Source organism: Scylla paramamosain, chromosome 33 (assembly GCF_035594125.1).
Source record: "Scylla paramamosain isolate STU-SP2022 chromosome 33, ASM3559412v1, whole genome shotgun sequence".
Classification (NCBI taxonomy): domain Eukaryota; kingdom Metazoa; phylum Arthropoda; class Malacostraca; order Decapoda; family Portunidae; genus Scylla; species Scylla paramamosain.
In genome coordinates this window covers 9,979,868-9,995,756 of record NC_087183.1, presented here as the reverse complement: position 1 = coordinate 9,995,756, position 15,889 = coordinate 9,979,868, and the positions used below count along the sequence as shown (strand labels likewise).

At 45.3% G+C, this 15,889-nt stretch overlaps 1 protein-coding gene across 1 annotated transcript in view; it reads right to left on the bottom strand.

Moving 5' to 3' along the window:
- Positions 1-15,889, bottom strand: part of LOC135089453 (probable nuclear hormone receptor HR3) — a 90,290-nt gene continuing 74,401 nt past the window's right edge. The window contains 12 exon segments of the mRNA XM_063985031.1: positions 1-1,875; positions 2,142-2,261; positions 2,749-2,902; positions 7,061-7,285; positions 7,397-7,529; positions 7,729-7,871; positions 10,234-10,785; positions 11,423-11,439; positions 14,252-14,352; positions 14,354-14,441; positions 14,937-15,055; positions 15,057-15,103. Of these exon segments, the coding sequence (XP_063841101.1) occupies positions 2,156-2,261; positions 2,749-2,902; positions 7,061-7,285; positions 7,397-7,529; positions 7,729-7,871; positions 10,234-10,785; positions 11,423-11,439; positions 14,252-14,352; positions 14,354-14,441; positions 14,937-15,055; positions 15,057-15,103 (1,685 nt within the window). The 3' untranslated portion in view covers positions 1-1,875; positions 2,142-2,155.

Below are 15,889 nucleotides of genomic sequence, written 5' to 3'. Positions count from 1 at the left end.
TTAGCCAAAATACCAGTTTACTGTAACCCCTGTGTTTATGTGTGGTGAGTACAAGACGCCCCATAGCTGGTTATTTCCCGCACCCCATAGAGGAAGGACCGAAGAAGTATTTTTTTTTTTGTATTTTTTCTTTCTTATTTTTTTCATCCACAATAACCAATAGGAGAGTCTGCACGGAACACACAGACTGCTCGCGCTGCTGCTGGCCGTGTGGGACACCTGGTGAAGCACAGCAGAGACTGGAGATGGTCGTCACCCAATAAATAGTCAGTAGGTGGCAGCAGCAGTAAGCAGGGTGGCGGTGGCCGGAGTTTGTACAGCAGCCTGTGACCTGGTGGCGGCAGGACCCAGCTGGCCCCAACTCTCCGAAAGCACACTAGACTCTATGTTCTCTACGCACGAGAGGTCCTCCGGCGTCTGCCGCCCTTCTTAACTACACCAGAGGCTGTCTTTCTGTACACCGGGTGTGTCTGTAGTCAAGCGGGTCTCAAGCCAGCCACGTCAGCTCGAGAAGAATAAAAGAATAAGGTTTTAACTGGAGGAAATGTAAAATCAAAGGGCCAACGGAAGGGCGGCTCGCAGGCCTGAACACACGCTGGTCGCAGAGACTGATCAAGACGGCTTTAAGAACCTCAGACCAAGACTTGGGGGAGGACGCGGTCACGGCCAGCGAGTCCGGGAGACAAGACAGGGCAGGATGGCCTCGCTCTAACCTATTTGTACTCTAGCACGGCTGGAATGGGCAAAGGACGCAACACAGCGTTTTCCAAGAGTCTGAGGCCTTGTCGGGGATGGACGCTCGGGACGCTAACACCGGCTCTCCTCCGCCACTTGAGCATAACACAGTTTCCGTAATGTTGTCGCCTTGGGCTCGGCGTGGGTCTCCTGGCCCCCCCAAGCACGCTAAGGACCCGGCGAGACGCTCCCCTCTCTGCCGCGGGACTCTGACTCTCTTTGTACCTCTGTTCCAGTCCTCTTTGTTGCCAGCTTCTCACCAGGACTCAAGAAGCGCGGCCGATCGACCACACCAGATGCAGATTAGTATTAACTGGCACAATATATGATTTCAATATGTGTTTGCTGGGAGAAGCTGAACAAAAATAAATTAAACTATACAAAATTAAAAGCTACCTAAACTTATATATAAAAAAAAAAAAAGACTTAAGTGAAATAATGATGGAGCTGATGACATGATATTAGTGGCAAATTTTGTTTACCATTCTGACAATGACAAGAATGAGTGATAACAATTTTTTTGTTTTTATGTAAAAGGCAATAAAGATTTTTAGTGTGTAACAGTTTACGTAATAATATAATTAAATATTCTTCTTTTTTAAGTATACAATATCTTCAATTTACAAAGATAAGGACCATCCTCAAGGGCGATTACATGATTCCTTAAAAAATAAACTGTGTATATTCTTCAACCTTGAACTATTTATTAACCATCCTCTCCTGGAGACTCATTAGCGCAGCCAGGAGTCCGTAAGCAGCCGCGTGCTGACCTCTCGATTATAAGGCATCACGATCAACATTATAATCTACAGTGGGGCTGCTGCGGGCTGCTTAAGATTACAGTGGAGGCTTCCGGCACCCTCTCCTCTACACAGAACACTTGTTAGACTCTGTAAAACTCACAACACATCTAGAAATGGTATCTTATAAAAGAGCCCGGGTAATGGAGGGGTGTTCTGCCCTAACAAGTAACACTAACAAACAATTCACGAAGGTAATGTACAACACGTTACTCTCCGGTATAAAACGATGTGATGGAGCAACAGAGCCGAGGAGGAGGAGGAGGAGGAAGAGGAGGAGGAGGGGGAGGAGGAGGGGGAGGATGTTCCCCCAACACACTGAACTTCGTTACCACGTAGTCTGAAACGAGGAGTGAGATCGTTAGCGGCAGTTCAGTAGTTAATGACATATTAACTACCTTATTAACAGGAATTGTGTTAGATATTAAACTTGTGTATTTTGGATTAAAGTATGGATGCTCACTCTTACTTCACATAATTCATCTTTGTAATCTATGAATTCGTGAAACTGATATGAATGTGAATGAAAAATGAAGATATTTCCTTCGTAACAAATTTCCACTGAGCATACAGTCTCTCTCTCTCTCTCTCTCTCTCTCAACATACCCGCGAGAGGCACCTCAGGAATCCACATTGAAGATTTCCTTGTGGAGATCCGAGAACTGCAGGTGTGGCGCGGCTCGCTTGAACTTGCTTAGGGCGTCCTGGTGCAGCATGCTGAGCTCCCTGCGGCGGCGACAAGGGAGTGGCAGGGCGGGGACAGGGGAACACCAGAGGCAAGGAGAGGAAGAGAGGGGAAGTGTTAATATTGGAAAGATTTCATGTTAAAGAGTCACTTAGATGTTTTGTGCACGAGATCAAGCTCATCTAAGCTGTGTGGTTGGAGGTGCCCTGTTGGTCTTCCCAAGATAACAAAGAATAGTGCAGGGTTCAGCTGGATTTTACTTTCTTTTCTTAATGTTGCTGTTACTACGATTACATTCAATAGTCTACAGTTGTTTTCTCTTATTTTTGTTTACTTCTAGACTCTTCATTTGCATAAAAAGACGTAAGTATAACAATGGCGTCACTGTAGACAGGGAAAAATAATTGTCGATGTACACATAATTCTTACGTATACTTCTAATAGACCTTGTATCGCATGTATCGTTTCCACTGATATGACCAAAGAGACATCAGTTAATCTCTGTCTGAGCAGCAGCAGCGGGCTCACCTGAGTGCCGGCATCTTGGCGATCAGGAAGGCGTACACGGTCACGTCCCCCTTGACTGGGTACCTGTGGGTTTTGTCCAGCTCCATGAGGAGTGATCGGCCGACGGCTTCATTGAGTTTGGTGATATCGTCCGTCCCGCGCAAGCCCGGCCGATCTGGGGGAAGAGAAAGAGAGAGCACTCGCCATTAGACACCAACTAAAGCCACTGATGCTACGAAGGAACAAGTCTGGCTGGTAACTGGCTTGTCCACCCACCCGCCCCTCACCGAGACAGGACACACCAAGGGACACGAGAGGCTACGAAGGAGTGAAGCAAGGCAGGTGTACAGGAAGTCACGGGTACAAATCATTGAAGCAGCGTCACCTAACACTGACTGAGTGACGGTCCCCCTTGCTTGCTTGCTTGGTTTGTGGTCAACATGAAGACAAAACTTGCACCGCTGGACAGGAAAATAACTATGACACTCTTTAGTCCTTAGAGAATTTTCAGTTTTCTGCTAATGAACGTGAAAATAAGTTACACATTTTGGCCGTTGGAAGTTTTAAGAAAAGTTTTCATTTTATCGTCAATGAAAGTTGTTATAATTCTAATCCAATTTCCACGGGAATTACATCAAGTATTCAAGTAATGGAAGACCGGACGAAGGCAGACTGGAGTCCACCTTCACATCAACAACAAAACACGCAGAGTGAATCAAGCAAAGGTGTGCGCGGGTCTGTCCAGGCAGCAGCAGGCGGGTGGGTCGTGAGGCGAGGGGGACAGTCTGTACCAAGGTGGCCTGTCTCCAGCCTTCAGACCTACGCCCTTCAGTCAAGCCAGTCACCGCACCACACCACCTCTCCCATACATGGCCCTGGGCGTCGCGTCATGAGGTGCCTCACTGACAGGTTGATGCGTTGTATAAAGACTATAAAACCGAATCAGTCATCAAAATAAACACTTTAAGACTTCATGAGATCAGGAGTGACGTTAATGACGGCTGTAAACTCTATGGCAGGGAGTGAGAGAGCAGTAGTTAGTGTTTACGAGTGAGTGTTGCATGATCAACATCACACTGAACACACACAGACACACACGGCATCAACGAGGCACACTCATCACACACTCATGCCAACAGGGATGCTAAGAGTATGTAGTGGCAAATCAAATACTGTTGAAAAAAGATAACACACTAATGGAAATCAAATCAAAATCATTGACATCAACAAACAAAAACAGCAACAACTACTTTATCATGGCACTGAGCTCAAACGTGAGTGAGTGAGTGATGCAAAACAATGAAGCAAAACTTATCATATGCCTTTCATCTCTTTATCTACTCAGGCCAGAACACTGATGCTGTTAGTCACACACTGAGCACACACCCAGGCGCTAGAGAACCAGGGATGACCAGGAAGACTACTAGGGGGAAGGAAGGAAGGAAGGAAGGTGGTCGTCAGAGGTCATCGTCACTCCAGTCTCTACCCGCTTCGCTTGGTCATAAACTCAAGAAATGGATTGAGTGAAAAGGTACTGAAGGAGCGAGGCGGGGGAGAGGTGGAGTAGCGACGTGTTTATGGAGGGTTAGTAACACAGGAACACTCGTGGCAGGGATCAGTCAAGCTTAAAGAGGCACGGAGGAGATAAAATAAAAGGAAAAGTGGAAATCAAAGACACCATACAACAAATAAATACAATTCCTCTAGTCACTGTGTCGGGCCCTACAAGCTTGTGAACTGGAGGCAACACAAGCTAGGTAGTGAGTGATGTATTGCTTTCCTTCTCTCTCATAGCGTTCACGCATCACAAGTCACACCAAGGACGTTATGAAGGCTTATCATTTCATCTACAGCAAAACAAAACAAGCCAATCAAGAGTTCGTCCTGTGTAACATTAGAAAAATAAGGATACACAAATAAATGAATAAATGAATGATGATGCGAAGTGTTGCGGGTGAAATGGGCGCCCTGGCTGGCTGTGTGAGGGTCGCGGGGGGTGCGAGGGCGTGGCACCAAGGGAGGGGAAAGGTGTGGCACTCTCGGGCACTCACACCTGGCCCCCTACGCGGCACTGTGCCAAACGCATCCTCTTTCACCTGAGTCACGGAAGATGCGCTGCTACTTCTTACGAGAGAGAGAGAGAGAGAGAGAGAGAGAGAGAGAGAGAGAGAGAGAGAGAGAGAGAGAGAGAGAGAGAGAGAGAGAGAGAGAGAGAGAGAGAGAGAGAGAGAGAGACCTAGTAGTATCCAATAAAACAGATCCTTTTCTACTGAACAGCGGATTTCCCCATTTTTCGTTTTGCTTGTCTCGATTTTTAACGATGGTAGAATTCTGATCATGTTCAAATTAATTCTAAGGACTGAGCAAAATTCATATAATTCAAAAGAAATATACAGAAGAATCTTCTTAAAGGTGTGTATTTCAGAATCATTATTATTATTATTATTGTTATTATTATTATTATTATTATTATTATTATTATTATTATTATTATTATTATTATTATCATCATTATTATTATTATCATTATTATTATTACTACTACTACTACTACTACAACTACCACTTCTACTAATACTACTACAATTTACATGAATCGAAGCATAAAGTAAAAGAAAACGGAGGAGCCGATGTGAGCGACCTAGGGGAAATGTTCGTCTCTTGCACAACAGGGGAGCTTTGTAGGGCGCGGAAAAAAAAAGAAAAAAAAAGTAAGTTAAACACACCCTGTAGATTAAGACACACGAGGGAAGGGACGCTCTGCGGGGAGCGCTAACACACACACTATGCAAGCTTTGCTGAGGCCGGGGAAAAAAAAGAACAAACGAGCGAGCACGCTTTGAAGTGGACTGGAAACATAGATCTCTTGAAAAAAAAAATAATAATAATAATACTGTAATAATAATAAATAAATATAATTACCGTCGGTGATCTTAAAGAGGTCGTTCCGTCGCCTCGATGTTTTTACCAGAATGTCAAGGAAAATTTATATTGTGTGTATCAAAGTCAAGTGTTCTTTCCACGCGTCAGTTGATGAACAATGATAAAAAAAAAAAAAAAAAATCCTCCCGCGTGACCGTGACTGACGCGCCCCGCTGCCTGTCACGTGACGACTCGTGATGCTTTGGTGGAGTTTCTGTTCCGGTGGCGCCGTGTTGTGGCGCTGCCCGACCCAGTACACCCTTGGCCTCGCGCCGGGAAGGACACGTGACGCGGGAGGGGCGCAACTCCCCTCTCCACGCCTCCCAGCCAGCCAGCGCGGCCCTTCGGCAGCACCTCGCACTTCGGTAAAGGTGTGGAAGGAAAGGCTGGACCCAAGATAGCAAAACAAGTGCTAGTGCTTCACGTGCCGGACGGTTAATGTAACACAGCAAATCAAAAAGGGGGGCGACACTAAGACAGGTTGTCCCAAGGCAATGACAGCAGGATGAAGCCTGCAGAGGCAGCGGCGCCGGGAGCGCCACTCGCTGCTGTCACTCGCCCTCTCAGAGCCCGGCGGGTTGAGTGGGCGGGCGGCAGGCGAGTGGCGGCGCCCAGCAGTCCACCGGAAGAAATGAACACGTGGAAGTGTATGAGTGTGGCAAAACTGCTTCATCATCGTCATCATCATCAAGCGGCAGCAACAGTGAACCTCAAGAATCGTATTTCAACTCACTCTCAGAAAACTCCCGCCGGACCCCTGCCTGGGCCCCGGGAGGGGAAGGGGGAAGTAATGGAGATGGGGTGTGTCAGGGAGAGGCGGGGACTGTGAAGTGTATGGGAGTGTGTACTTGTGTTGGGTGACTCAGCTGGTTGGGGAACAAGGCACTTACACACACACACACACACACACACACACACACACAGAAGGTGTCAGGACGACGGTAATGTGAGGGAGGGAGGGAGACGCAGCCGGCGGTCGGGGGAGTTTCCTGGCGAGGTGAGAGTCCGTTGTACTTACAGTGATGGTGCCTTTGTTGTAGTTAAGAGAAGTAGAGAGCAGGGCCTCAGCTGGGCCACCGAGCGTGAGCCTTACCCGAGGTGTAACCACAAGACTGCCGCCATCTCCCCGCTGCCGCACTCAGGGCCTCACTCTCCGTCATGGGTCACACGTCAGCCCGCGGCGAGGCAGGTCGTGTAAGTAAAGCTTCGTGACTATGCAAGTCAGCGTTACTTCGAGTCGTGAGTCACGTGAGTGGGCCTGGCTGCGGCAGCGGGTGGGGATGGAGCCGCACTGATACGGTCCCAGTCACACTGGGGGTAAAGCAGCACACTGGGTGGCAAAACTGATGCCAACCCCATCCATCCAGGGCGCCATCATCAGCACTACTACCAACACAGCGCTGCTCCTTACCTGCTTGTAGCAGCACAAGAGCAGAGTACAAGCCTAACTCTGTGTCTGTCAATTTAAGTTCAGCGATAGTTTTGGCAAATTCAAAGACGTTGTTAACAAGTTTCATTTCCACAGTCTCCGTGGTGAGGAAGGCCTCCATGGGCAGCAGCGTGTCGCCGTACACCACACAGTTCTGGTTCACGTCGTAGTACCGAGTCATCCGCAGCACTGCCAGCTCGAAGCTCCCTGAAAACACAAGATGCGTTAGCACTACCACACTACTACCACACCACCACCACCACTACAGATATGTCACCCTGCAGTGCACCGCACGGCCGGGGTTGCCGCGCCGCTCACCTGCTTTGAGAAGGACGATCTGGTCATCTTGCGAGAACTTCCTGAATCCCGGGACGGCCTTCGCGAACTCGATGATTTGCTGGATCACCGACGTCAGCTTCTGGGCGCAGTCGAACCAGAGCTCCTCGTGAGCCTGCGGAGGGACGGCGTTGTTACCACTATTACCCACCCACCCACACACACACACACACACACACACACACACACACTGCAATATACTAACAAAGAAAGCGGTGTGTGCAAACAGTATACATAAATCTCGACAAAAAAAAAAATAAATAAATAAAAAAAAAAAAAAAAAAAAAATAAAATACACACACACGCACACGCACCATATTTTTGTAGTAAGTGACTTTGGAGATATCAAGGGACTGTTTCCTCATGACGTCCGCTATGTGTTCTGAGGAGTAAAGGCAGGTCCTGAGGTGCGCGTCGGCCACCCAGCGAGCCAAGATCTCAGCCAGCTGCGTGGGGTCTGAAATGGGAGCAAGAGGACCATGAGTGGGCAGCTGAGGGATGACAAGTAACGGGTGCGGGAGGGCGAGAAAGTAAGAAGAAGGTCTGAGGTGGAGGTAATGGAGAACAGACGGAGGAAAAAGGAGTAAAGAAAAGGGTTAGGTAAGAGGAAAGGGACAGCTGAAAAGACGAAGGTAAAGGAAAAAAAAGGTAAGACATATCGAGAGTGTAGGTCAGAATATAAGGGGAAAAGACGAAGGTAAAGAAGAAATAATAAGAAATATGGAGGATGTGGGCCAGAACAGATGGGGAAAATGCCAAGGGGGAAAAAAAGCGATGGCAAGTTATATGGAGGGTGTGAAGTAAGGAAAAAAACGAAGGGAAAAATAAGAACTAATAAGAGAAAAAAGGAAATACAAGACATGCATCGAGGCTTGATAAATCAAATAAGGAGAGTGACAGGGAAATGAAAGGGAAAGGAGAAGACTTGGATAAAAGTAATGAAAATATGAAAATGTGGAAGAGTGTGAGCAATGAAAGAGAAGAACAGTGAATGAGTGAGGTGATAAAAGTTAGAATCAGAGATGGAAAACGTAAAGAAGATAAAGAGAAGCAAAAGAAGAAAAAAAAGAAGGAAGAGGAGGAGAGAAGGAGTAAAAGAAAATGTGACGGGAGGTTGGAGGAACACAGAAGGAGAGAAGGAGTCGGTGGAGGGGGTGGCGAAATGAAAACACTCAATAACTCAAGAGATAAAAAAATAAATCATGAAATAATGCAGAGAGGATAAAACAGCCACAACAACAACAATACAACAACAACAAGCACAACATCACTGCAGGGCGTAGGATCAAGAAACACCAATCACAGGGAGGAAGGGGTAAATTAGAATAAATCAGGACACATTGATGCATAAAAAGGACACAAGACTAAAAAAATACCAACGTGGCGCTAAGTGAATGGAAAGTAGCAATCCAAGGAGCAAATAATCGTCTCATTTTTGCCCTCTGTTGATTTTGTAATGGAAGAATATGCAGGAAGTTTGAACCGTAATTTAAAAGCAAAAGGGTTGATGCCACTGATAAAAGAGTAAAGGGAGAGAGAGAGAGGGAGAGAAAAAAAAAAAAGCTTAATTTGGGCAGCTTGCAATAATCTTCTTTCTAGTCTATTGAAGGAAAACAAAGCAACAAAAAAAAAAAAAAAACAATGAAATAAAAAATATAGGAAACAACATCGATACAGGAAATATATAAAAAAAAAATCTAAATATACAGAATACGCACCAATAGTTACGGAGATGCGAAAACTTACGCAACAGAATATAAAAAGAAAAAAATATATATAAAGATTCAGATCACAAGTCAAGATAAAAAAAAAAGAAAATAAAGTCTTTTCATGCACGTTCATAAATGCAGCAACACACACACACACACACACACACACACACACACACACACACACACACACACACACACACACACATACACACATACACACACAGCCAATCAACCTTTCAACATAGCAAGGAAAAGGAGGATGAGGAGGAGGAGGAGGAGGAGGAGGAGGAGGAGGAGGAGGAGGAGGAGGAGAATTCGGTTTAGCAATACAGGCATTAGCGTCGGAAAGCAAGTGTTGTAGTGTTCCTATATGACCTTTCAAACAACACTGCAAGCTCTTTCCACCCCTCCCCCCTCCCCCTACCCTCCCTCCAGCAGTGAGAGTCTAGCAGCACAAGTGAAGGGAAGGGAAACAATAAAGGTCGATAAACGGGAATAAATGGAGGGAATTTTGGAAGGAGGGTTCGTTTGTTTTGTCATCGCTTTTTCTCCTAGGTCTCTCTCTCTCTCTCTCTCTCTCTCTCTCTCTCTCTCTCTCTCTGCCCTTGCTCTTTTTAACAATTCTCTTTTTTTCTCTTATCTTTTGCATCCTCCCTCTTCATTTCTTTTATGTAGTAATTCTGGATAAAGTAAGAGAGAGAGAGAGAGAGAGAGAGAGAGAGAGAGAGAGAGAGAGAGAGAGAGAGAGAGAGAGAGAGAGAGAACAATCTAATAACCCAAAACATCTAGAAACAACTTACAACCCATTCACTCATTTTCTACATAGTCCCTTTTCCCGTTTTCTTTCCGTTGGGGTGACACTGATAGATTTCAGAGGGGCTTGGGGAGGGGAGGCGGGGAAGGAGGCTGTCTGAGGGAATCTGAAGGATGCTTAGGGGTTTCTTTACTTACCGTTGGGGATGAGGGCCTGGGAACCTCAGAGGGTGTTGGAGACAAGGGCGAGGAAGGACAGACAGAACAGAAAGGACTAGTAACTGAAGGACACGTCACTCAGAGCACCATGCATCACTGAATCATGCAGAGAGATCATGCAACAAATAATCTTACGAGGGGATACAGTTTCTTCGTCTGGTAGCACCGTGGCGCCCGCGACACCACCACCCGTCTGTTGCTGGTGGTGGTGGTGGTGTTGCTGTTGCTGTAGTTGCGCCTGTTGTAGTTGCTGGTGCGGCTGCTGTTGTTGTGGTGGTTGTTGTTGTGGTTGTTGTTGTGGTTGTTGTTGTTGTTGTTGTGGTTGTTGTTGTTGTTGCTGAGACTGACTTAGGGGCGGAGAGGCGGGCCCGGGGGGGAGGTAGGTGGTGCTGTCTACAGAGGTTAGGCTTTTGTCTGACATGCTGCTGCTGGTACCACAAAGCCTCGTGGTCTGCAGCGTGTCCATATTAAAGCACGTTTCTACTTCTTCTTTGATTATGATGTCCGCTTCTCCCATGAGACCGCCACCACCTCCCCCTCCTCCCCCTCCTCCTTCACCACCACCACCTCCTCCTCCACCCCCACCTCCGCCAGGCCCAGCACCCCGCATCTGACCACCACCAGCTAACTCGCTTCCTCCTCCTCCTCCCCCCGAGTTGGCTTGCCTCTGGGCGAACCCGCCTTTACCTGAGGAGTGACCACCCAACACCTGAGCATTAGTGAGGACCCAAGGCAGGTGAGACGACCAAACCCCAGGCACCGTGCATGCAGGAAGGAGTACTGTGCACCATTCCTTAAGGTGTTGTGCAACCTTCACAATTCTTTCCCTCTGATACCTTCAATTATGTGCTTTTTTGTGTCTTTTTTTTTTTTTTTAGGGAGTCAAAGTCTTAAATAGTCAAGTCTGGATGAAACTGCATAAAACTTGAATAAAATCAAGTGCACGTTTAGTTTGGGACTATTTTTCTAAGGGTGTTGATTTGAATTTCTGCGCCGCAACACGGAGGTCACGTGGCGCCGTTCTGAAGGTTGTGTTGAGTGTGCAATGTTCCCTTAGCGACGCTCAGGTAAGTCAGTCATTCCTGCTTGCACGGGGCGTATCCACCACTAATGTTAAATCAAACAACTCTTTCTCTTTAATATAGTCAAGTATTCACAAATTTAACACTAAGAAAGGTGTGACGTGAAAACGAATGAAAAAACTAATCCATTTGTTCTCAGGAGCCGTGATCAAGGAGGATGAGGGAGAGAGTGAGGGAGAGGGGGGGGGGGAAACTGGTGGGATGTGAGAGGGAGGGAGGGAGAGTACAGGTGCCTTACTTACACCTGCGCCCATCACACCTGTTTGAGTGCCGGGGGTTGGGGGTGATGAGGAGAGGGGGGTGAGGGAGATGGCGGGCAATGGTGAGTCACAAGTAATCAAGTCAGACAGTCGAGAAACAATGTGCATGGTGACTTAGAGGGAAAGGAGGACAAAAAACATGTTTGTACAAGTATTCACAGGTTACCCACTTACCTGTATAAAGGGAGATAGGAGGTAATTTAGTCTCAGGCTACAGGTATATTCCTTCCCTGACACGGTACAGGTAAGATTAATTGTTTCACTCGTAACTCATAACAGGTACAGGAGAACTTGTATGTTTTCGCACTGTATATTTTGTAACGTTTTTGGATTAACGTGAATGAACTTTTTTTTCTTCTTCTTCTTCTTCTTCTTATTGTTACTTTGAACATTCTTCGTACTGCATTTGTCCTTCTCCTACTCCTCCTTTACTCTGAGGTATTATTTTTATCCTTGTTTTATCATATTTTCATTTTTGACTCATTAAAATTTTTGTATCTTTTTTTTAATTTTTATCTACGCTTCCCTTCCTCCCACCCCCTCTCTCTCTCTCTCTCTCTCTAGTTCATATCAGGCCCCCATTCAATCTTTCTCTCCTTATCTCCCTCCCACTTGTCTTATCTGTCCCCCTATCTTATAACACTGAACGAGGCGCAGAGGGAGGTAACGGCCTGATATATTCCTCCCCTAACTCCCCTTTACACTCCCCATTCACTCCACTCCTGAAACCGCGAATGTTGGGGGAGTGAAGCGGGAGAAAGAGGAAAAAGGTGAATATTCTTTCTACTGTCCACTGAAATTTATAGCGGTGTTTCTGAATCACTTGAGGAATTAGAGTGACATTTTTGAGACACCCGGTATTCTGGCTTGTGCTATCATCATAATAATCATCAGCATCATCAGCATGGCGTTATATATTACATTCCCCCTCCCCCACACCAACCCTTCCTCCCTGCCTGACATTACAACTCCATTCAGCTTTTGTCATCGTGTATTATCTAATTTCTCTTTGCTATATAACATTACGGTGTCATGTTGCGTGGTTGCGTGGTTACGGTAATGCTCCGCGCCGTCCCTGGATATGGAACGTTCTCTCATGTTACCACCAAGTTTGTGGGAATCTTCTCTCATTGGCAGTTCAAGCTTTATTATATTCAAGAAGTGGAGCGCAGTTGATATTTTTACACACCTTTTTTTCCTGACGAGAGAGAGAGAGAGAGAGAGAGAGAGAGAGAGAGAGAGAGAGAGAGAGAGAGAGAGAGAGAGAGAGAGAGAGAGAGAGAGAGAGAGAGAGAGAGAGAGAGATCTTACACTGCACACAGCTGACTCTCCACGTCACCTACAGGAAGAAGTAGGATATAAATGGATTCTTGAGGATCAGAACTGACACTTAGTAGGTTTGTAAAGGATTTTAAGCGATTCAGAATAATAATAGAAGGTAATAAAGATTAACAGAAGCTTGCAGAGGCTAACAGAACCTAACAGAAACTAACAGACTAACAGAGGCGAAAAAAATCTACTATCGGCTAACAACACCTAATAGAAGCTAACAGAACATAGCAGAGAACAACAGAACCTAACAAAGACAAACAGAACGTCAGAGAACAAGAAAACTTAACCTAACAGGAATTAACAGGAACGAACAAACTAACAAAAGCTAACAAAACCTAAGAGGATAACAGAAGCTAAGAGGCGAACAAAACCTAACCTAACCTAACGTAGACGAACAAAACTTAACGTAACCTAACACAGACGAACAAAACCTTAAAAAAAAAAAAAAAAAAAAGAATTCAGAATCAGGAGAGTGAACAGCGCATCTTCCCTCGCCACCTGAACACTAACAAGCCTCTCCCATTTTCTCTTCAGGCGGAAACTAATTAAGGTGTGTGTGTACCTGTGTGTGTTTGAAGTTTTAAGCGGCTATTTTTCTGTGGGTTCCCTTGGTCCTTTTCCTTCACTGCACCTTGTTGTTAGTGTTGTTTACTCTTTTATTCATGCAGCCGTTACACCTGTTTCGTTTCTTCTTCTTCTTCTTCTTCTTCTTCTTCTGCTTCTTCTTCTTCTTCTTTAACTTGTATTTTTTTACTCTTTGGTTTATTTTATTTTATTTTTTTTCTCTCCTGTTTTGACTTTTCTGGCAACCTACTTATCCTTCACTATTAATCTCCTTCTGTTTCACTTTTGTGGATGTTTATTTCTATTTTTTTCACGTAAGGTTGAGTCAACACGGAAAATAACTTCTTTTTCCCTTTTTTCCTCTTTTTTTCTTAAGCGTTTAGTTTTGTGATATCATATTTTTTTTTCTCCTCATTTGTTTCCCTCCACTTCACTTTCACAATATTTATTTATTTTTTTACGCAAACTATAAGTAAACAGGGAAACGCATCTTATATTTATTCCGTGTCATTTATTTTTGTGACATTTTCTCCCTTTCGTGATTTATAGAGTGGCATCATTCTTATCTTCTTATTAATTTCCTTTTATTCCACTTTTACAACCATCTTTTTTTTTTTTTTATCGCGTCAACTCAAACTCAAACAAAAATAAACGCATCTATCTCCATCAGCGAGATATTTTTAATGTGTTCCTCTCTTCCGTAATTCATTTAGCGCCATCCTCCTCCCTTCCCATCATTACCATCCTTCTTTTCACATTCATAACTATTCCTTCACATTAACTTTCACAAAACACAAAAAAAAAAAAAAAACCGCATCTAACTCAGAATCCTTCCCCAAAACCGCATTTCTATCCAATCTTACCTTGAATTCACACCTGGGCACCGGAACACCTGGCTGACGGAGGGACACTCACCTGAGGACACAACAGGTGACATGGCCCCAGACCTCCGGCAGGGGCTCTAATGAGGGCTGGCGGTGGTCGAAGGTGGTGGAGTCAACAACATACTCTGGGTTTGATCTCGAAGGGCACCGTTGGAGTCGTGGTCTGGGGGATGTAGTTGTAGCTGGAGGAGGTGAAGGAGGCGATGTCCGAGCCGTAGTACCTGTGATGGGGAGAGAGGGAGAGTGGGGGTGTTAATATTGAGGGAGAAGAGGTGTTTTGAGATACTGATGGGTGTTAATACCGAGATACTGAGCGAGGGAGGAATTGTAAAACTGAGATACTGAGAGAGAAGTGGTGTTAATACTGAGATAACGAGTAAAGAAGAGATGTTTGGTAGTTACTGATATACTGAGATGAGAAAAGATGGTGACGCAATTACTAGTACTCTTATTACTACTATTAATGTTACTGCCACTCTTACTGCTGCTGCCATTACTCATAAGTACCATCCCCCCCCCAAAAAAAAAAAAAAAATCTAGTACTTGTCTTTCTCTTGTGTTCATTTGTGGTTACCAATAAATTAGGCCAGGACGAATCTACTAGTGTTTATTCTTTCTTTTTCCTCTAATGTTCTCTGGAGTAGGTTAGGTCAGGACACGTCTACTACTTCTTGTTCTTCCTTTGAGTTCCCTCGTGTTGCTTCCGGTACACTCACGTCGGGGTGTAGAGGTCGGAGGAGGTGGGCGTCGGGGATTCATACATGGAGGAGTCGGGCGAAGTTTCCTGGCCCGCCATACCCATCTGCGCGGCCGCCTTGTGGTAACGCACCTCGTCCCTCCACTTTTTCCCGTTGCTTCTTGCTCATCCGCCCGAACTTCACCGCTGCAACGAGATACAACACGTCAAGGGGGGTGCTGGGGGGTGGGGATGTTTGGTTGGTTGGGAGGGGTTGGTTGGGGTGGTTGGGGTGAAGAAGGTCGTGGTTATTGGTGTGGTTGTTGAATGGTATGGTTTGATTGGGTATGGTTGAGGGCAGTGTGTTAGTGACGGGAGACGGAAGGTTGGAGGGTGTGGTTAAGAATTAATTTGCGCCGAATAAGTCAGGGGAGAGAAAAAAAAAGTGGAAGAATGGCTGAAGCATGAGGAGAGAAAGAGAAAAAAAAAGAGAGAGAAAAAACACAGAATGAGTGAAGCACAATTTCTTAATGCGCAAATAAGATAAAAAAAAATGGAGAAATGAAGCAAGAATTAAGGAGCAACTGCAATAATTTCCACATAAACACACACGCAAAAAAAAAAAAAAAAAAAAAAAAAAAAAAAAAAAAAAAAAAAAGAATATGAAACTACTTAACAATCACAACTTGAACCATAAACAAGCAGAAACACGAACCAAGACAGAAAACAACCACAACAAAGCAAAGCAAAGCAAAGCAAAGTACGTAAGCAGAGGGCAATGAACTTCACTTCCCACCACGACCCAAGGCAGCGATAACAACAACAGTAAGTCATGGGCAGGGAGTCGGGGGAGTTCGTCAAGGTCGTTGGAGTTATGATGAGGGACACTGGCCTCGCGGAGATTACCTAGATCGAGAGTGCACGGTCATTCACTCCTGCTTGCACGGAATGTGTGTGTGTGTGTGTGTGTGTGTGTGTGTGTGTGTGTGTGTG